This window comes from Dermochelys coriacea, chromosome 21, assembly GCF_009764565.3.
Source record: "Dermochelys coriacea isolate rDerCor1 chromosome 21, rDerCor1.pri.v4, whole genome shotgun sequence".
NCBI lineage: Eukaryota > Metazoa > Chordata > Testudines > Dermochelyidae > Dermochelys > Dermochelys coriacea.
The window spans coordinates 8,735,632-8,758,073 of record NC_050088.1 but is presented as its reverse complement, the minus strand read 5'-3'; the positions used below and the strand labels follow the sequence as shown (position 1 = coordinate 8,758,073).

General features: G+C 40.2%; 1 protein-coding gene across 14 annotated transcripts in view; it reads right to left on the bottom strand.

Moving 5' to 3' along the window:
- Nucleotides 1–2,329: 2,329 nt before the first annotated feature.
- Nucleotides 2,330–22,442, bottom strand: part of USP49 (ubiquitin specific peptidase 49) — a 53,502-nt gene continuing 33,389 nt past the window's right edge. For 9 of the 14 annotated variants that reach the window (XM_038379937.2, XM_038379942.2, XM_038379939.2 and 6 more), the window contains 6 exons: nucleotides 20,755–20,902; nucleotides 18,018–19,428; nucleotides 14,146–14,350; nucleotides 9,942–10,050; nucleotides 8,417–8,622; nucleotides 2,330–7,663 (listed from right to left, as the gene is read on the bottom strand). In XM_038379937.2, coding sequence (XP_038235865.1) covers nucleotides 7,473–7,663; nucleotides 8,417–8,622; nucleotides 9,942–10,050; nucleotides 14,146–14,350; nucleotides 18,018–19,400 — 2,094 coding nt within the window. In that variant the 5' untranslated portion in view covers nucleotides 19,401–19,428; nucleotides 20,755–20,902 and the 3' untranslated portion in view covers nucleotides 2,330–7,472. The remainder of the gene's footprint in view (nucleotides 7,664–8,416; nucleotides 8,623–9,941; nucleotides 10,051–14,145; nucleotides 14,351–18,017; nucleotides 19,429–20,754; nucleotides 20,903–22,442) is intronic. The other 5 variants (XM_038379946.2, XM_038379944.2, XM_038379945.2 and 2 more) reach the window with 1 other exon arrangement.

Here is a 22,442-nt window from a genome sequence, read left to right as displayed (position 1 = left end):
CTCAGGGTACCAGTATCAAGGTCACTTTTGATTGGCAGCAGCCAGCAAGGGGCCCCTCAAACACTTATTCAAAGTTGAGTTTTCACATATTTCTGAGTGGTTTATTTGAGGCAGGGGGAAACCTGTACCTATGTGAATTTTAATTGCTGGGCCAAATGGTACTGTCAAGTGGTAAAGGCTTTCTAATAAGATTAGGTAGGAGCGTATACTGTTCTAGCCTTGCCAAAACAGCAGTACTGAGTTAGACTAAAGGTAGCATTACTTATCCAATCAGAGAGGTGCCAAGGTGTATCTAGGCAACTGTTTAAGGGATAAATTCTAGACTAGAGCGGGAAAAGCTGGCAGAAAAAGTCATTCACTTGAGGCTCTAGCTTGTCTCTTTTGATATACATTCTTAGGCCTTGTCTACACACCAGAGTTGTAGTGGTTTAACTATACTGGTATAGCTAAAGTGGTACAATCCTTCCTCCTTTCCCCTCCCCCCCCAGTGTGGCTGCTGTTTACACATGTCCCACTGCAGCTTATTCCACAAAGGAGAAGGGGAATAAGCCATACTGGTTTAAGCACTCTTCACCCAGCCACATGTAGGACATTGTATCACTTTAGTTATTGGTTTTTTTAAAAAAAAAAACTACATATCCCTAACTAAAAGTTATACTGATATAAAATGGGTGCAGAACAGACCCATTAATGTGCAACACACAGTACACTTCAAAAATTACACTCCCAGAGTATGCATTACCCCACCACGTAGACAAGCTCTTAGATTGAGACTCTAATTAAAAGTGCCCTAAATGCTGTTCCATCTCAGGCCCTAGATGTTCTTTCTGCTCATCAAGCAAAAAGCCAGCATCAGAAAGTTCTCTACAGAGTTTAATTTTAACATGAAAAGAATTCAGTTTCTCCCTCATATCCAAGGCAATAGTTTTCTACCTTGAAATGCTTAACTGTGATTTTTTTAAAATTAAATCCAAGTACAAGCTATTAGTTGTGTCTATTCATTCCTTTTTTACCTCCAAGTGACCATTGTGGGGTTTAAGCAGGTGACTTCCTTTATATTTTTCTTTAAATCTCCAGAGAAGTGAGTGGATAGTTTCTGAGAAGGAATAGTTTTCCATTAAACTTATACTTTTTGTAGAATGAATGGATAAGTGGCAGGCCCTCAAGGGTTAGGATTTTGCTGCTGATCAGATTCCATTCTTGGATTTTATGCCCTTTGCCACCCACACACAAAAGCATTCACTGCTGGATCTCCTTGTGATTAAACTCTTCCTGCCTCATCTACATACAATCCAGAACATTTTACAGTGGTCACTTCAGCTTTGTCAGGGGCTTGTTTTTTAACTCCTTCCCTTTCCCAAATTCCAACCTGAACAGAATTCAGTAAAAGAGCTGTTCATGCACAAGCTTCAAACAATAAATAGTTAACAGTGGTTAAAGTCAGTCTTGGGCCCATTGGGCTGGTCATTTTTTTTTTCCTTTTGGAAATGCAAGTTGAAAACATTTTTAAGAAGACTTGTTCCAGTTTAAAAGTTCCTTTTGAAAGCATTTTGGCCAACCATACAAATTATTCGTAGAACAACTGGAACTCATACATACACACAAAATAAAATAAGCACAATGGAAGGGATGGCCCAAGGCAAACCCTAAAATTAACTAAGACAACTAATTACAAATTGGTACAGGTAACTAACAAATGCAGTTTTTGATCATGAAAACTGTGCTGTGGTTTTATAAATTTAAAAACTTGCAAGAATGCTTCACATTCCCACTTGTAAATACATGGATATCAATATTAATGTAATAGAAACCAAAAACCCTCCCAGTTTAGGTTTTATATTCCCACAGGCAAGAAATTCCTACTCAACTCCTTCCTCCCTGGCTAATCTCAAACCAGGTGCAGAGATTAGACACAAAAGAAGGCAGCATTCAGAGCAGGTGTTGGGATTTTACCATCTACAGTTTAAGTAGAGATATTTAGTCACCTTAAACAACCATGCATCTTGCATATGAAACTGCAGTATTGTGGGATTGTTTACTACACTGCTAACTGGTAAATCTGTGCAAATAGTACCATGTCAAAGGTAACTATCTCCCTCTCCCCCCCACCCCCAAGTCTCCAATTATCAGTCAATATGTTTAAATCAGAAAGGCCTTTCCAAAACTCTTACTACTCTACCAAAATGCTGCAAGTGGAGATTTTATCCCTCATATAACACAGGTCTTACTATAAATAAGGTTCTTGTTTTGAGAGGCGTAACCTTACTGACCTGATTGGAAGTGGCCTGAGTAACATAGAAAGAAAATTAAAAAACAAACAAACATGTTCTGCCTTTGAACAAGTAGTCATTTGAGTTATTACAAACACAGAGATTTCAGACATGTACACCAAAATACACCAAGTTCTGAACTTGCTGGTAAGAACTGTTTTTTTTTTCATTCACATACAGATATGAAATGTAAAAATGTCAATGATACTGAAAAGTACTTGTAAAAAACATACAGATTTGTCTGCCACTTGAATGATGAGAGGGGAAATTCTTTTAAAACTCCCAACTTTTCGGTCCCATGCAAAATGTAATTGAATACAAGGCACCAAATTTAATGAATCATATAAAAATTAGTTCACAAAGCTTTTTCAGTAGGTAAAACTAACCCCTTTCCCGGTCTCCCATTCCCCCCCCTTTTTTTTCTTTCAATTTTTTCATTCTGTAATACTGTTGACCTCTCCCATTTTATGCTGGGGTATTTTGATGGCAGCCAACACCCCCTTGCTTGTCTCTCTCACGGGGAAATAACTAAGCATATTCTATCAGAGCTTCTGTATGGCAGAGAGACTAGTTATACTAGAAGCCTTGGCTTTTAAAACAAAAATAATCTCTGCTTACGAGTCCATAGGACACATTTAACATTTTTACCTTTTCCAATTTTATTTCTACACTAAAGATGTCTGGAAGTTCTTAATTGTGTGGAGGTGGTCCTGTCACCCGGAAGGGAACAATTCCAATAGGACAGCTCCATCCCAGACTGTTTAATATGCATTATTCTATCTACTGCCTCACCTGTGACAACGTTTGAAGTTATCAAACTAGAGTTCATGTAGTCAGTAGACTACAAAAAACTTTGTCAGCTTTCAGTATTTTGCATTGAAATTCCTCTTTGCCCAGTGCATAGGATAACTTGGCAGTGCAGGCAGTAAGAGAGTAAGGTACTGGGAAGTAGTTATAATTAACTTGCTAGTGGTGAAGTTAGCCTAAGACAATGTTTTCCAACTATCTTAGCAGACCTTGGGACTTAACCTGACCATGAAGTTGTAAATTTTAAGATTTTCGTATTTAAAAAACTAAGTGAAATAAAGCTGGTTTACTTAAGATTTAAATAGATTAAGGAGATGCTGGTGGTGCCTCCATATTTCAAGTTGCACATACATACGAGTATAAGTAATTCATTAATTTACAGCAGCTTCCTATGCTTCTAGAGGCCTATCCTGCAAGGTGCCAATCACATTCAACTCCCATTAGCTTTGGGTTTGCTCAGCACTACCACCATCAGGAGGCTCTGTTCACCTGACAGGACTGGGCTCCTAGAAAGCCACAGGAGCAAAGGTATGACAGAAAAAATGGTGAAAATTATTTTTCATCTACTGTAGCACTCCAAGGTTTAAGGCTAGTATTAGTTGCTGCTCCAGAGCCTTACAAATTTGGTCATCGACATCCTTGTATTTGCATATGCAGCAGCAACCTCTTGCAAATGGTTTCCATCAAGCCAATAAACTGGTACAGAGCAGGCATACTTTCTTATTCATTGAGATATTAGCCCGTTCCACCCATTTTTTCTTTTTTAAATTGAAGAATTTTAACTACCCATACAGGACCAAATTCTGCTCTTAATTACACCAATTTAAGGATCGGATTCTGTCAACATAACTACTCACATGAGTAGTGTTATTAAAGTAAATGGGACTACTTGCATGATTCAGGTAGCACCCATATGTTATGTGTTTGCAGGATAGGGACCTAAATCTGGAGTAATTCAATTGACTTCAACTGAGCTACTCTAAATATATGCCAGTGTCTGAGCATAATTTGACTCATAGGATTAAGGAGGGACAAAGTTTATTTTATAGGTTACACTTTTGTCAAGCATTCACTTAAGTGGACTTCACTGTAATTGCAAGTAACATCTTCATCTTATTAACCTAGACATGTAACTTCCAATCAGAATTTCTGGCAACCAGGACACTATAAAACAGTGTACAGCACAGCGGGAGCACTGGGCGATGCTTATATAAAGAAGCCTGCAGTAGACAAATATAAACCAAACAGCATAAAAAATGCTATACGCTATCGCTTCCAAATAAAAGCTAAATATTACAGAAACCTCACAGTGTTGGAAAAAGCAAGTTTAATTTAAAGTATAATTATTTCCTTCGCTACCAGGGTAAGTCATTTTTTCTGACTGCAATTTTTCCACATCTCAGCACTACTGGATTAATGTCATATGGAGAGGCCACTAATCTCAAAAGATGTCAACAGCAAATGCTACAAATCTGCTTGGGAAATCTGATACATTGATGGCTAAATGTACACCCTCCTTCCAGCCTCCCTTCCTCTCTGCAACCTACTCAATTCAAGTGACAACTGTATTACTACCTGAATTCAAATATTAATGCAACACACTCAGTCAAAAGATGAGCATTCATAGTGATAAGTCTAGGCTCACTGCAGTAACAGTTGTAATGCTGCATTGTGGTTTGCCTTTATATCAGACTTTTCTATAACAGCGTTACCATGGCAGGAGTTTTCAGAAAGTAAATTTGCCGTTATGGTCATCAGTCATGGTAAACTGCGAATCTGCTGTTTAAAAGCAAATAATCTACTTTCTGTTAAATAACGGATCCAATTTCATCTTAAAAGAACCGATAGGCTTGGAAGGATACTCAGTGCTTTGGAAAATATCTATTCCCCCCCCCCCCAAAAAAAAAGATTAAAAAGGTATTTTAGTACTTCAGCTTTCTCTTCTCTACTTTTTTTCTTTCAAATATTGTTTGGACTAATAAGTATGTACTTTTTGTATTAGCAAAGAACCAATCATGCTTATAAATATTTGACAATCACAGCTGCATGATTTTGTTTCTAAATCTTACGGACCTCAACTTTTACATTCCCTAGGCCAAATGTGGACTGCAGTGAATTCAGTGGAGTTGAATCTGCTTACATTCTGTCTTAATTTGGCCCATTACATTTTGAATAGTTACTATCTATGGGGTTTGTTTTTATTTCCTTGAATTGCCCCCCCAAAATCAGTACATACACCTACGAAATAAACAAATACCTGTCAGAATTCATAAGAAATAAAAATCAAATCCTTCCAAGCCTAGTTACAGATAAGGTTTTTATTTGTTTGTTTTTTTAAACAAAACAAATTTCATTAGCACCTATGGGACTGCCTCAAATTGCTCTGCCTCCAGTGAGTAAAAATGTAGAATTCTGAAATTACAGTTACTAGCAAAACAAAACCAGGCAATTTTTGTAGGCTCCAAAGCAACACATTGCTCAGACATACAGGAAACATGGATTCCTGAGCAACTCCCACTCCCCAGGACAGTGTAGACCAGTGTCTCCTTGAGGTGACACACTCAGTCTTTGCTCTGGTGACAGGAAAGGAGTTGGTTGTCTGCCCTGCCATACTGCTCCCTCCCTCCCTCCTGGATAGTTGGAGTGATTAACAACAACCTGAGAGGAGAGTCTGTTTTGCTCTTAAGACAGGAGGTTAATTGTCATGATAGCGGCAATGACAAGCGGGTATTACTTCAGGAAATTTATCCCATCCTCTAGAACAATAGGATAGGCTGGCTCTGCCAATTAGTTTATATCTGATGGGCAAATGCTGACAAGAATAAAAGGAAAGAAGGAAAACCAATGATTTCAGGACTTTTTACATGGATTCTAAGTTTAAATTTCTGAGGTTTAAAATGTCCCACTGGATTTTTAAATTGTTTCCACCTTAGTCATCTTCACCAAACAAGACTGATTGCACAGGGAACAAGAGAACCTCTTTCAAACTCTCAGGTCTGATCTCTAAAATTGAACTTGGACAGCACAATCCTCAAACTAAATAAATGTTTTAAGGGTGGTTCTACTGAGAAAAGAGACTAAAATGGTACTGTGAGGCCCTATGGTTGCTGTGTTTCAGTGATTTCTATACCAAGCTCAGATTGCAAGTATAAAGATGTTTTTACAAGTCTGCAACTCTGCAAACTCAAACTGGGATTTGAGAGCCAAGCCATCACTCGAAATAAAGATGTGGCTGGCCAAATTCTACCCTCTATAATGTCTATGCAATCTCATTGTCTTCAACAAATTTGCATTAGCATAACAGGTTGGAATTTAGTAAGCAATTGTGCTTATGTACAAAGAGAAACAAAATCCAGCACACTCCCCTATAGCTGTGTTGGCACTGTAGCGCTAACAGGACTAAAAAACAACTCACACTTATTTTTGCTGCCAACGTCTGCAGATGGGATTCTGAACATGTACTGGGGCAGATCTGATCAATCAGAAGGTTCCACTTTTACATTATCTCTCTCCAGAGCAGAACCACATTTATCACATCCCATATCAGAAGTGAACACTAAATTTCCAAGTCAATTCAGTCCAGTTAAAGAAAAACGCTGCCATGTGTGTACCAATGCTAAATTTAGGCCCTGTCAATACTAAGAAAATGATCCGTTGCTGACAATGGAAGTCAGTAATGGGCATCCTCTAGTCCCTTCCTCTACTGGTGGTGTCCTATCTGCACTAATCTGTTTTCAAAATGTTTTCAGCACTGTTACAGACAATGTGATTAAGGCTTGGTGCAACGTTTTCCTAGAGCAAAGGGCCTTAGAAGACACTCCAGCAAGAATGCCTTTTGAAAAACACAGCTCCACCTATTCAAGATATTTTGGGGAAATTGAAGCCATTCAGACAAACACAGGTGGGGAAGGGATTGGGTAAGTGATTCACACCAGAGAATATAATTGACAACAAGAGAATGAAGGATAAGTGAGATTCTACTGTACCTCTATTTTTTCTGGAGATGCTTTTTGTAATCAGTATTAGTTACTAGTGAATCTGGGAGTCAGTTTGATAGGTTTGTATTCTGGATGAACAAATGGGTTGTACTTACTTTTATATGCTTAATTTAATTTCTCTTTGAAATAAGATGAACGATACTAGGCTTCTGTGGCTGTTTTGAGGAAAGTGAGTTTTACCAATGGAAAAAAAAAACAAAAAAACCAAAGATTCTGACTACAGTTTTATATGACGGAATTGCACAGCCTGATACGCATTTTTCCGGACCCTGGGGTGGCAAACACGGTGATTAGATCTGCTCCTGCAGTAAGCCTTTATTCCTACGAAGAGGAATGATGTGTGAAGACCAATGGTTTAAAAAACTGAGAGAGTCAGTTGAGTTATTAATGCTTCCCATCATGGGAATGTCAGTCTTCTGTCCTTATCGCTGTTTTTGGACGGCACCTGAGCTTGGAGTTGTGTTTCTGAGATTCCTGCTTTGCCCTGCACTGTTCTTTGAGTGTAAAAAAGAATGTAGGCCTGGGTTTTGCACACCTCCTCCACGCTACATACATTCAGTTTGGAATCATTGCAGTGGACCCAAAAACCTAGGAACCAAAGGAAGAAAGAGGACATTAGTAACAAGACCATAATCATTTTGATTGTCTCTTATAAATGTACCCTAAAAACAATCACAAGAAATGGGAATTTCCAGGGGAGGGGGAAAAGAGAGGTGTTTTAATCTGCAGGTTAGCAGGCCTTCATAGCATTTCTATGCTATTAACCCAGTTTACCACTATGTGGTTGAGCTGTAACTTGATTTTATATTATGTCCTAAAAAAACCTCCTCAACTAACGAAAACTAAAAACTTTCAAGACAGGCCCAGTTATAATTCTCCCTTCTCTGTAATAAGGTAGGGAAGGTAGTATCAATACTCATGCTGTGGAAAGAGGCAAGTGTTCGAGAATTTAGAAAAACACTGTGGATGTTATTCATGACTAGTCCAGCTCCAGTTTCAGCACATTTTCTGTGTTATTTCCCCATCCCAAGTAGGGTGAGAAAGATGCCAATCAGAGCAGCACAATCGAGTTACGTAGCACAAGACAATGCAACGCTGATGGTACAAAGCAAGCAGTAAAGCCATCCCAGTGGGCTACAAGGAAGGGAAAGGAAAAGCAGTCTTTGGTCCTTATGCAAATACATGTTACTAGCAATACACTCTGGAAATAAAGCTATGGAATGGCAATAAATTTTATTTAAAGCAACTCTGACCATAAATCTTTAAAATACACTAAGTCTATGGAACAAAATATTAAACAGACTTTTAAAATCTGTTTCCCCAGTAATAAGGCACACGCACCTCCCTCTGTGTTGTAGCAATATGCTGTGTAGTGTCCTGAGCCAAACCCTTTACCATGATGCATCACCACAGCGGAGAGGTCATAGACAAAGGTCTCTGTGTCAAGAGAGGAGAGAGAGTCCCTGCAGCAGTAAGGTTCCATGTTTAATACCTGGTCAAAGAGGACATGGACCCCAATCTTCTCACGGTGATTACGTCCAGACCACCTGCAACAAAATGCATGCAATCAAAATAAACCCCCCCAGACACTCAAGGACTTTACAAAGAAATAAAGTGGGGATGGGACCAGTAACTTGCTGCTACTAAGAGATTTTGAAGAATTTTTACCACTGGGGAGAGGTAGACGTTAAATATGTTTTTCTTCTTGCTCCCACTCTGAAGTCTATTATAGTTTGTAGACTGGTGTGAAATAATCCCAGGAAATGCTCTAAGTATAATATAGCCCCATATAAAGGTGTTGTCTGAGCACCACTTACAAGATTCAGTTACGGATATAAACTTCCCCAAATACGAAGCATACTCCCCCATAACAATTACACTAGGGCTGGGTTTATCAGTCAAAAAGACACTTTCCAACCGTAGTACCAGCATCTGCTACATTATGGGAAAAACAGAACAAAAATCATGACCTAGAAGTGGCAAAAGTGGGGGTCAGATAAATTGCCAGGGGGAGCAAGTTCCATAGATGAAAACCTACCATAGTGTTTCCAAAATGAGATGCTACTCTCAGTAGACTGCAACTTTTCATGATTATCCCCACTTTTACCAGGACTTAATAGATATTAATGTTGATATCTAAATGGTCATAATCAGAAACTCCATTGAATGAATAGAGTCAATTTGCACCTTTTGGAGCTGTTTCAGACTGCTGCAAACTCAGGCAGGCATTGAATGCACTGCACAAAGGATACATAGTTGTACTATGTTAATACTTACACACGTTGAGCAGTATTGGTATTTGCAAAAACATTAAGGCTATGTCTACTCAATAGAGGTAGGGATGTGATTCTCTGGCTCCTTTACATACTTTCACGCTAGCTCTCATCAAGATAGTCCAAATATAAATAGCAGTTCAGCCACAATAGCACGAGTAGTGGCAATAGAAGCACGGGTGAGCCGAGCCAAGTACGTATTTGCCAGTTTCAGGTGGGTTTGTACTTGGCATGGCTCAGTTGTGCCCCCATTACCCATGCCACTGCGGTTGCACTGTTATTTATTCTTGTGCTGGCTCAATGAGAGCTACCACAAGCATGTGTACATGAGCAGGGGAATCACCCCCTAGCTTAAAGCGGAAATGTAGCCTAGGAGCAAGCTATCCATCTTAATAAGGACACTGAGTACACAAGCCTCATGTGCTGTGAATTAAACATTTGCTGCGTGTAAGATGTTTTATTTGCTTGCACCATGCAGGAAATAAGATAATTTCATAGTGTGTATGAACATTCATGTCCAAAAAGAAAGTAGCACATCTTTTCCATGCAACTATTTCACTTGCTAAACACCACCTGTGGCCCGCAAAACTCACCTGAATCGTTTAAGGTGCAGCCGGAGGACCTGAGGTAGTCTGTAGATCATTAACTGCTTTTTAGCTTCACTCAGAACAAGAGGTTTAGGAGAAGACTTCCGTCTTTTGCCTACAAAGAAGTTTAATAAAGGCATAAAACATAGGTTGGGTTGTAAACTGTCTTCAAAAGAGGAAGCGGCACATGACAAACCCTTCCTTCTTCCTTTTTAGTCAGGTCAGCTCACAGCAAAGACTTACCAGTGAAATACAAAATGAATAAGGATAGAGGTACACCAGGAGAAGTTTTGCTTACAACACCTGCATCTGCAACTTCTAAGCAGGAGGATTCCAACCCCATGGATTTGTTGAAACGGTAAACCATGCTGTTTAAAATATTCACAACTTCACATTTTTGTGTTGCTTATCATCTTCATGCCTTCAGTTATCAGTTTCAAGCTGCTTCTGTTAACATTTCACACTGTGATGTACAACAGGGCTGATAAAGAGATGGCTGGGACCATAGAGCATACAGCTAGTTTCAATGCTAGGTTGTCCCCAAGTTATTGAAAAAACCACTGTGGATATATATATATATTTTTAATACAGCACCAGAACTGTGTACAGAGGTTTACAGGCAGATAAAAGACTGTTCCTGTGCTGAAGAGCTGATAGTCTAAGTTAAGATAGTTTGACAAGAAATTGCAACAAATATTGTGAGGACAAGTGTTACCATAGAAAGATCATGTGGTTACTGTGGGATTAGCAATGTTCGTATCTGGAAGATTTTTTCACTTGTGACTCAGAGGGGAGAGTAAAGTGTATATGGCTAAATGGAAAAGGGGTGTTTTAAGAAACCACTTGAAGGAGAAAAGGGTGAAGGTGACCGAATCAAAGACGCAGTTTCATGTGTAGGGGTCCACAAGGGAAAGAATGGAGAGAGTGGGAGAATAAAAGCAAAGGGGTAGTAAGGTGTGCGGCTTGGGTGAGCAAATGGAAAACAGAGGCCCTTAAGTTCTCATCTCCACAACCATTCACTGTCAACTTCTATTCGCTATTTTTTAAGTAAAATTTTGATCACTAACAGGAATGTAAAATTAAGAGGTGGCTCCTTACACTGCCTTGAGCCCAGGGTTTGCAGAGCATGGATTCTCACTTTGGAGTGTTGTAATCCATGCCATAAAGTACAATCAACAAGAATAAAATAATTTATTCTAATTGGAGTGATTTGTTACAGTACTGAGTGGAGCTACCACTGCAGAGTACAGATTACAGTACAGTGAAGGTGCCATAATCAACACTTTGCCAACAACGAAAGCAATCTGAGAACGAACAGTAAAAGAATCAAAAAGGATTCTTAGCCACTATTTACAGTCCATCAACTAGCAGATTTGTTATTAAATTAAAAATATAACTTTCCCCATAAACCCTGTAGAAGTAGGTCTCTTTGATGGGAGAGAACAAAATTATAAAAAGCTACATTCTAAAAGTGTTCTTTATACTTCACCTTAAAACAGGTTTGAATTAAACTACAATGAAAGGGCAAATCCTGATGATTGCCTCTCCATATTTACTCACATAATTGCGCAGGCAAAATTGTTGCCCTTATTGCATCAGGATTTTGTAAAAGCCAAGTAAGGAGTTCAGAATTTGTATCTAAAAAATTAACCAATTTTAATTAACTCTGCCTGTGTTCTACTAATTAATCCTTATAGAAAGCGATGTATCCCATGTTTACTATAAACAACAAAGAACAAATGTCACATGTTTCCCAATGGGGTATCATTTTCATGTTTAAGCGAGCTGCTAACAAACTGAGGCGGAGGGAAAGTAGTTTCAAGGCAAAAATAAAATAAAATAAAAAGCCACTCTATTATATATCTAGCAATCACCTCCACCCCCCACCCACTGAAAGCAAAAGTTCTGACATGTGCGCTTCATTTTTTCATAAAGAGAATACAGAGATAACTGCTTCATAACAGACCTTTGCTAACTCAGCCTCCTCTGTAACTCAGCATTCAAACAAGGAAGGAGTACAGCATACAGTCATTTTGGCTAGTTGGCTTTATGCAGCACAGTCTATCTTAAATAAAGTCTGACACGTGGTTTCTCAAGAGACTAAGGTGAGATATTTTATGTTGCTTTTCAAAACAAATGTAAAACAGCAAATATTGAAACAAACTTTTCAATTTGAAGGGATTATCAAGGGCTGGGGGAGAAAGGAAAGATGTATTTATTTGTTTGTTTTTGGAAATCACTAGAGCTAAAGCATTATATGCAACACCCTACACAATCCATTTCTGCCTTCAACATTTTTGTTTTTACCTCCATCCAAAAGGACTGAATATCAGCTTGCAAAATCTGGCACTGTGTTCTATTGACAGACTGATTTGACTCACTTATACTGCATAGATAGAGCAAGTAATCCTGCACTTCACTGTCTTTGGGGTGGGGGGGGGCGAGGGAGGAGGATGAGATTCATATGAATCAAGTTAGAGATGAGAGCTTTCAACAAGACACCAAGCCTGGTAGGGCAGAAAGGAAGTGTGCCTGCATACGGAAGCAAGTTTACTCCAGGGTAAAGACTATTTTAAAATTTATCAACAAAAGATGGGATAAAAGTAGGGGGCGGGGGAAGTCTTTTTTTCCTAATCGGAACCCGTCAACTTCACCAGGACACAGAGGACACAGCTTAGAAAAAGGGAAGGAAAAAAAAATGGACAGGTGACAGCCAGAGTTTCCAATAAGAAATGTACCTGTTAAGTGGATTTCTGCATCTCACTGCACCAATTCAGAACAGATGGGTTGCTCCTTCTCTTTATCACTTTTGACAGGCAGTACCACCAATGATTTTTGGCATCTACTGGTAGGACTGCTGCCTCCTGCTAGGACTTGCTTTTTTTCAGTTAATGCTTCCTTATCCGATTCAATTATAAAGCACCTACATCAGCAAACTTTAGGTCTGCACAAACAAGAACTTCAGAATACAAGGCTAAGACACAAGCCAAACTGAACAATACTGATCAGATTTGTGTGAATGATTCATGGCAAATAATTTAACTGATGAAATTAGATTTTTTTATCTGAAAGTATTTCATAAATTTGTGATTAAAAATACTGATTGCAAATCACTCCACACAAATGTTTGCTATTTCAGCTGTGCTGATTAGTTGTGACAGGTCAAATAAGTCACTCTGTTTCCTCCCAACTGGATGAACATATAATGATGCCATCATAAATAATCATGTGTCAGAATTTGAAATTCAGTTTTGGTGAATGTGGGTGCCAGTACAACTAAACCGCATGATTATTCACAAGCTCAAAATTACTTCGTTCAAAAATGTAAGCAAATGTTCTTGGAAAGTTTTCTGCAGTATTCATCCAGCCCTAATATTAATCCTCAGACCACCAGGAAAGCTAACAAGAGATATATTCTAAACGAGAGCAGTGAAATGCACACGTTCACTTAACAGGAAATACACTAATTTGAGAGTCAAATAGCAATTTCAGCTCATTGCTAAAGACACCTACTAGTCACAAAGAAAGGTGAGCACCTTTTCTCTGACAGGTGGCTCTTTAGAACTTTGCCTGAAAGCTACAGCTGCAGAGACAAAAATGCTCAAGTCTTCAGTGCCTGAAGGAGACATGATGCTAACCCTACACTGCAACTCATCAAGACTACACTGAAACTCACATATTGCAGGAAAAACAACACCACACCTAGCCAGGATAGTTTGTTCATTTCTGCCATGACAGGGAAGAAAAGAAGATGATAAACTTCCTTTTGTACCTGCCTCCACAATCTCACTTCTCCCCCCCAAATTACTGTGACTGATGTAAGTGGGGCAGAGGAAGCAACCAACTAAAGAAAGTCATAGTAGGAGGGAGCAGTTATAGCTGGGGTCAAAATATATTCTTAGCAATCAGTGCTGCTGAATGTAAGGAATGATAAAAGGAGCACCTGGTCAGTTCTGAACTGGTACACAGAAGGTGCAGAAGCTATCAACAGGAAGAACCTGCACCAGAACAGAGTAGTGATGAAGGGTGTGGGTATTTTTTTAAAAAAATATAACAAACACACCCCTCTCTCACACATGCATCGAGGTACCAATTTTTAGAGTTACACACACACACACACACACACACAAAAGTGCACTATGAACATCTCTTACCCGGAACAATGGACAGTGTATCTAAGCTGCAGGTAAAGCATCAGCACTTCACTTACTGTTGCATTGGTCACACGCATATATCCTCCCTTCCAGAGCTTCTGTTTCTGTGAACTTGGCCAACATTTCTGTCAGCATGCACTCTGTCTGGTTAACGGGGACAATCCCTTTCTCAATAGAGTGATAGCGTTCAGGGAATTCCAGGGAAAGATCCCAGAAGGGCTCAATGGTGTTGGATTTGTAGTTGCATGTTATGCAGGTGACCTGGAAAGGAAAGGTTTATACACAAATGATGTTATGTGTACACATACCTACAGTATAGGCATTTATATTCATGTGGGCCAAAGAATCGTTTGGTTATGCCCGTGTGGCAATCCAGTCCAGTGGACAGGAAATTGGGCTGGCAGTCCAGAGAAACGGGTTCTATTCCCAATATTGACCATGACTCATTGTGTGATTTTTGTCAAGTCATTAAACCTCTCTACGGCTCTTTCACGATGTATATGGGGATGATACTTATCTTTGTAGTGTGCTTTGAGATCCTCAGTTGAAAAGTGCTGTATAACTGCAAAGTATTATTACACGTCTCAATCGTTCTGAACTATTTTCTAATACTGTCGCCCCTTTTTGACCCAAGTGGCTAGTCAAAATTCAGGGCCCTGGAAATGTTCCCATTAGGAGGAGAAATAAGTGGTAGTCAAGTATTTCTTTGATCCGATCTTGTTTATTTACAAGGAACATACAAAGTTCTGATTCTCCGAATGCAGGAGGAACCAAAAACAAGACAAGTTTCTTAGGCCTTGCCTACACTGCCACTTTACAGTTCAGGGGTGTGAAAAAAACACCCCCGAGCGCTGCAAGCTTCCGTGCTGTAAAGTGCTGTGTAGACAGTGCACCAGCACTGGTAGCTACTCTCCTCGTGGAGGTGGCTTGTTTTTTTGTTTTTTTTTTTTAAATAGGGCTGGGAGAGCTCTCTCCCAGCGCTGGTGCTGTGACTACACGGCAGCGCTTTAACGTTGCTAGTGAAGACATGCCCTTAGCTTACAGCCCCAAACCTCTAGCCAACAGACCCAAAAGTGCTCTCTCTAGCTTTTCCAGGGTCACACTGGGCTCACCAGCTACCTCTTGGCTTGGCTACACTTGCAAGTTAGAGCCAATAATGCAGCCCTGGGCGCCCTAGCTCACTACCCGTCCACACTGGCAAGGCACGTAGAGCGCTCTGACTCCATGGCTAGAGCGCTCCTGGTGCTCCACCTCGGCGAGATTAATGCTTGTTGCGCCTTGGCTGAAATGCCCGGGCGTCAGTGTGAACGAGGTGTTGCATTACTGCGCTCTGATCAGCCTCCGGAAACGTCCCATAATCCCCTTAAGTCAAGTGGCCACTTTTGTCATTGTTTTGAACTCGCTGTAGGAATGCGGATATGCCCTTTGAAAGCTCCGTTTCTGACAGCCAGCTGCTTATGTGCTCCGAGACAAAGCAACTATTACTGTGGAATGCTGGGGGGGGGGGGGAGATCTGCTGCTGTCTGAACTTACAAGACAGCATGCTGACATGCTCTCAGCCCCCCCAAAATCCACTCTCTCCCCCACATACACACAACACACTCCCTGTCACACTCCAGCCTGCCCCCCCATTTGAAAAGCACGTTGCAGCCACTTGCATGCTGGGATAGCTACCACAATGCACTGCTCTCCGTGGCTGTTGCAAGAGCTGCTAATGTGGCCACGCCAATGCGCCTGTAGCTGTCAGTGTGGACAGATTGCAGCGCTTTCCCCACTGCACTCTGCGAAGGCTGGTTTAACTCAAAGCACTCGACATCTGCAAGTGTAGCCATGCCCTCTGCCTCTCTCTCTGTTCTTAGTACCTGTGTCTTCTGCTTTCCCTCACACTCGCTCACTCACTCTCTCCCTCACTCACACATCCACCCCTTTATTCCTGGTCGCAATAGCCAGTGGAACCACCCCCTCCCCCACACCACATGGTGTTAGTTTCTGAGCAGATTCTATTAGGCCTTGTTTTAGGTGTGGCCCCTCAAGTGTTTCTTACAACTATCTTAAGGTAAGGGCACAGTCACACATTAGTTTAAAGGGGTTTTAACTCAACCCATAATAAGGTTTCACCCAGCTCATAACAATACAAAGAATTCATGTTAACATTTAGGGCCCAATTCTCACCATTTCTTCTGTTTGTTCACTTGTGGATTCAAGAATACCATCTATACTCACTTTCGCTGTTATGGTCAGTTTCAGTTCCTGTTTCATGCACTAGCCCTATGAAATCACTCATGCTCTGCTCTGGTAGTGTGGAGGAGGGAGCTCAAATGCACACTGTTCCTCATGTCCTGCAAAATGGTGCTGACCAATAACAAATTGCAGCAAAGTTAAAACTAAAACTAAGGCAGCAGCAGGCAGGGGCATGCAGAGAGAGAAAGGGGAGGAGAGTATATTCATGCAGGTTTGGTGTTACTCTGGGTTCTACTCAGTTTACCGAGCTGGAAAACGACCTTTATGAAAAAAAAAAAGATTTCTTGACCTTGAGGTATGTTCACTTACTGAAGGGCAAATGTAATTGGTCAGAAGGAGTGATGACTAGCAGTTAAAGCAAGGGACTGAGAGGGAAGACTTCTGCGTTTTATTTTCAGCTCCATCACTTGCTGTGAGAGACTTTAGGCAAGACACTGCATGGCTGTGTACCTCAGTTTACCCATCCATAAAGTGTAAAGCCTCAGATGAGGCTTAATGAAAGAATGTTTGTAAAGCACCCTGGGGGAACCTTGGATGAAAGATGTGATGTGTAAATGGGAGTTGTATTGTCACATACATATAATAAACCTCTTGGCAGGAGAAGCATAACAAATAAAATGGCTCAAAATATATTCCATCACACACATTGCATACAACTCCATAAAGAGTTGTTAATACAGAAGTCTTAACACTGTGGCTACATCTATGACTCTAGACATGTATTGAACAGTATTAAACAACTAGAATGATGTTTCTGAACACAGAACATTTAGTAAGAAAAAAAAAAGGTATGAAGAGTATGTGCAATGTAGACACCTTTCAAAATGAACAGTGATTTTAAATTGACCCTTGCTTCCCAGAAAACCCAAAGCCCACATCTAAATAGAGGATTAAAAGGTATATATATTCTATAGTTTCTATAAATGCTAATTCAAGATAACCAGCACTGGGAAAAAAAATGGTAGTAATAATAATAGTGTCATGTGTTCATTTTTATGGCCCAATCCTGCAGAGTGTCTCTTGCAAGGTGCTGAACACCTTCAGGGCACTTCGACGTCAATGGTAATTGAGGGCTTGCAAAGACACACAGCCACTCTTATTATCAGACCCTTGGGGAGTAACATGAGATACTCAAGGGTAAAATACATCCACAAAAGACCATTGAAAGATGCAGAGCACTTGCAACTCTCGCAGAAATTAACAAGAGTTATGGGTGCTCAGCACCTCTCAGGATCAGTCTCAAAACGCCTGCAAATATTCATTTTAAAACAAGCTTTATTCTTTATGAGACACTAAGACTGGATTCTCTGGCCCTCTCCCTTCAACTCCCCTCCCCCTTTTCTGAGCAGAGAAACAAAACAAAACAAAAAAGCCAATGTAAGTATAAAGACATTGTGTAAAACAAAAACCAACTTGCATTAGGGCTGAGGCCTTGTCTACCCTGTGTGCAATTGTCATCTTAAAGTGATAAAATATAGCTAAATTCTGATACCTTTAGATGTGGGTTATATGCTGGAAATGCCAACAGATCCCTAACAGCTCTAATACAGTGCTGCAATGAATTCCATCTTGATTAGGGTCACCTACCTAAGCCCTGTTGAGTATCCAGTGGTTCCACAGAAAACAGAACCTCTGCTCCCTGGCACTGAAAGCAGCAGCTGGTTTCGGTGACGAGCTATGTGCATACCTGACTGAGCAACTGCCCGTGAAAAATGGTGTTCACCACCTTCAGGACCTGCTTGGTGAGCTTCCTCTGTGAGAAAGGGATGAGGATCCTGCGCTTCGTTCCTTCTGACTCCAGCTCCTGCTGCACTTTATCCAACAGCTCACAGAGAAATTCCTGAGCATCCTGCTGATCATAACCTCGAAATGCTGGGATCAAACTCCACACAGAGTGCAGCATGGCAAACGGAGACACTAATGCCCACTTCCCAGACCACATGACTCTGAAGAGGGTGTGCAGTTCATGACAGAGAGAAATGTGCTTTGAACTCGGTTCCTTGGGCTGTATTAGTTCTAAACTCCTGCTTATTGAGGACCCACCATTTAAGCCAGCTGGCAAGCTTTGCCTGCCGTATGACCCCATTTTATCATTCCTCCCTGACTCATTAGCAGCAGATCCATTTGCCAACTTGCCAGACATTCTAGACTTTCCATTCACGGTTTTGGCTAAAAGTTCTTCAGTTTCACAGAGGTCAAGTGTCAAAAAACATTCTCTGAACTTCTGGAGGTGACTTAAAACTTGAAGGATTGAGTTCATGTAGCATGTGTTTCCCAGATTCCTTAAGCCAGTCACACCAGGAGTCATTAGGGGCTTACGCCGGATGGAATAAAACTGTCTGAATCTGCTGCTCTGCACTCGCCTTGAGGTAGGGGAACTTACTGCCATCTCTCTAAACTTCCTTGGAATCAAATTCTCTCTGTGAACGTGAGACAGAAGTCTCGCACTCTTTCTAGGAGGAGTGTTTGCCAGTTCCTCCAAAAGTCGCCGTTTCATCTCTTGCCGCCTCTGCCTGGCTGCTTCCTTCTTTCTCTCCAGTTCCTCCATTTGTTTCTTTTGTTCTAGTTTTAGCCGGCCTCTAGAACTCTTGTCAAACCAGGTCCGCAGTGCTTTTGCTAGCAAAGATTGGCGCCTGTGCCAGAGAGCAGTGAGCATCTGAGGCTGTCCCTGAGGGGTCCTTTGATGGCTATACACATCCTCCCCCAAAGCCATTGATCGCAATGTCCTCCCACTTCTTGCTGATGGATCATGCTTCTGACTTCTAATAGCAGACAGAGAGCTTCTTAACAATTTCAAATCACCCTCAGGATTATCATTCAAGACATAGTCTTCACAAAGGTAACAAAACACATACAGATCATTAACTTCCATAGCCAAGGGATGCTTGGTCTCTTCAAAGTGTTTAAGTGCATGTTCCTCAATGTACCTTCCACAGGCCACGTGGGAGCATTTCAGACAAGCCCATATAGACTCCGTCGTGTTGCAGTCCTTGCAGTGCCACTTCTGGGGATTCAGGATAGAATGGTCTTGGGCGAGTCGTAGCCGCCCAACATGTTTGCATCTATCCATGTCTTACAGAAGGCTCCACTGCTGTACCCTTGCAAGACAAAAGGAAAAGGATTTTAGAGTCACAGGACAAATTTAAAGTCGTGTCTTTTGTAAAGATATATATAAAAAAAAGACCTAAAAAGACAGACGTGTCACGTCTTGCCAACTCCAATTACAGGTTTTCCTTTCACAGACTGAAATACCTCTGGTAGCAATTTTTAAAAGCTATTTTTAATATCAGAGAAAGATATTGGGTTGACAAACTCCAAAGAATGAAGCTGACTATCCACCTACTGCCGACAGCCCAGGTAGTGCCACTGCAAGCTGACAACATGCCTTAGTGAGCCTGCACTCTCAAGATGGACCATTTTAAGGCCAATATTGAAGATGTTTTTGTGACAGACATACCTGTCCACTAGGAACTTGATTGAGATTACAAACTTTTTTCATAAAAGCCACACAGATGCCAGATAATTGTCATGATCAAACTGGACTATATTTAAAATGAAACCTGAAAGGTAAAGGCGCTATATCACACTATCGGTCTCTTGAAGTCTCTGATTTCCCACCATGTAATATTTTTTTTCTGAGTTGGGGAGGGTGCAGGAGCAAGAGTTTCAAATATTTCAGTGAAGTTGAATATAAAAATTCAGCCATGAGAAAAAAAATGAAATGCAACCATCACATTTATAGGTCTCATGTAGTTTATGCAGTCATGTTATGGCAACATGTGTCTGTGACTGAGCAGATACGAGTTTGGTTTTTGGCTCTTTCACCGAATTCTCCTCAGCAAACCTTTAATTTAAAGGAAGGCTTGCGAGCAATATGGGTCACAGACTCACCCTACAAAAACAATGGGATAAATCTTCAGCTGGTGCAACTGTCATAAGCAGTATTGACTTCAATGGTGCTACAACAATTTACATCAGCTAAAGATTTGCCTCTATAACTTTTAAACTAAGGCCAATATATTTGTTTTTAAAAAGTTGTTTGCATATTACAGCTTTGCACAGAAACTGCAGGTAGAAAATACATTCCAGGATTTTTCACTTGTGCATTCTGACATAATGCACAACTGAGTATGTCTGCACACAAAAGAAAAGACAACCAAGTTACTCTATTTTTAAATAAAGTGCATAGCAGGGATACTGGAATTCTAAAGAACCCCATGCTTCCAGTTGTGTCTTCTACATTCATATGTTTTATAAATGATTCAGTTATGTTCTACAAATAACACAGAGAGTTCTTCATGCTAGTAAAATGGTTTCTTTTGTATAATCCAGTCAGTGATCAGACACAAATGGAGAAAAATCGGAATGAAGACGTCAGCCAGATACATACATACATGCATACATACATACGGTTCACTACTCACTGTGTCATCTTTAAACATTCTTTTTTTCGCAATTCAATGACCAGAGCCTGGAACATCCCCATTTCAGCCAATAGGAGACTTGGCAGTTCTTCAGGAATTTAATTACTACTTAGGTCTTCATCACATAAAGCGGCACAGCTTCAAAGCCCTAGAAAGAGAATATTCCTGTGATACATGTAAACAAACTAAAAAAAACGTAGTAGAGCTGCTTTAGAACATGATTAATCCCCTCAATGGGAAGAACTACCGCAGAGAATGTATTCATAACAAGGAATAGAATTAGCTGGAAGTCATGACATCAATGCATCCAATAACCCAAATACTCGGTTGTGACAAAGTGTCAAATTGAAAAGGGTACTCCAGAATTTAATTTTTCTGATTATCAATAAATCTGCTGATCACACACACAGCCTCTTCTTCAAAAGTTTTTCATGGTGGATAACCTACCATACGGCACAGTAAAATCTCAACAGGAAAATTAAGCAAACTTATACACCTCTTGTGACCGCTTTAATTTTGGCTATGCAGCAGGAAAAACTCTCCATTTCCTATACATTTTTCACAATAAATATGTATAAATGGAGAGTTGTCAAATGTAGATGATAAAATAAAACAAGCGTAATGGGAAAAAGATGGGGGCGGGAGATTGTGAACTGCATTCTGTCCATAATGGAGGAGGAAAGGTTAAGACAGAAAGAGGGTTGTTATTTATTGTAATAATGAAGAAAAGTCGATCTCACCTCAAACACACATTGTGTCATCATAGTACCTCAATACAACACAAAGTAATAATATCCAGCCAGACTAGGAATATACACAACATGGTTACAGACTGTCATCAGACCATTCAAAACACAGTTACAGAACTGGCATGCAGAAAGCCTTATTTCAAAATTCAGAATGCTATTTTATGGGGAATACAGTTGAAATGCAACTAAGGAAATAGCATACTTTCCAGGAGTTTTAAGATGAGCACTGTAACAGCCAACTACAAATAGTATGCAGATTGCACATTTGACAACTCCATGAAAATACGCCTTAGATTCTCTTAAATTTATTATGCAAGTTTAATTTAAACTTTACTATTAGCTTCTTATTAGTTTCAGAGTAGCAGCCGTGTTAGTCTGTATTTGCAAAAAGAAAAGGAGTACTTGTGGCACCTTAGAGACTAACAAATTTATTAGAGCATAAGCTTTCGTGAGCTACAGCTCACTTCATCGGATGCATTTGGTGGAAAAAAACTTCTTATTAGTACCACCATATTAAAGATGCAAGATTTCAGAGGAAGTTAAACCTTTTCCACTCTGTCTTTTGTTCTCCTCTATTTGAAAATAGCAATAGAAGTGGCATCTTTAGAATCTGTATGTTTCTGCAACAGAGATACTTAAACATCAGAGTAACTTTTTTTTTCCTGGCTGTTTAAAACAGCTCTGGATTTAACTGTGCCTTTTACTTGGGCTACGCTAGTTCATTCCCACATGCCAAATAACTGGTAAGGCACTTTCAGAAATAAAATGAAAAACAAAGAATGGGAATGGTCTACTTATAAAGAAGTTCAAACTGTTCCCCACCACCACTACCATTTATTTCTCTCTCTGTCTTTCTTTCCCTCTCAAATCTTGTCTGAAAATTGTGGAATAATCCGGTCTAGTCTTGGTGAGACTAAATGGCACTGATTCCAGCTTGAA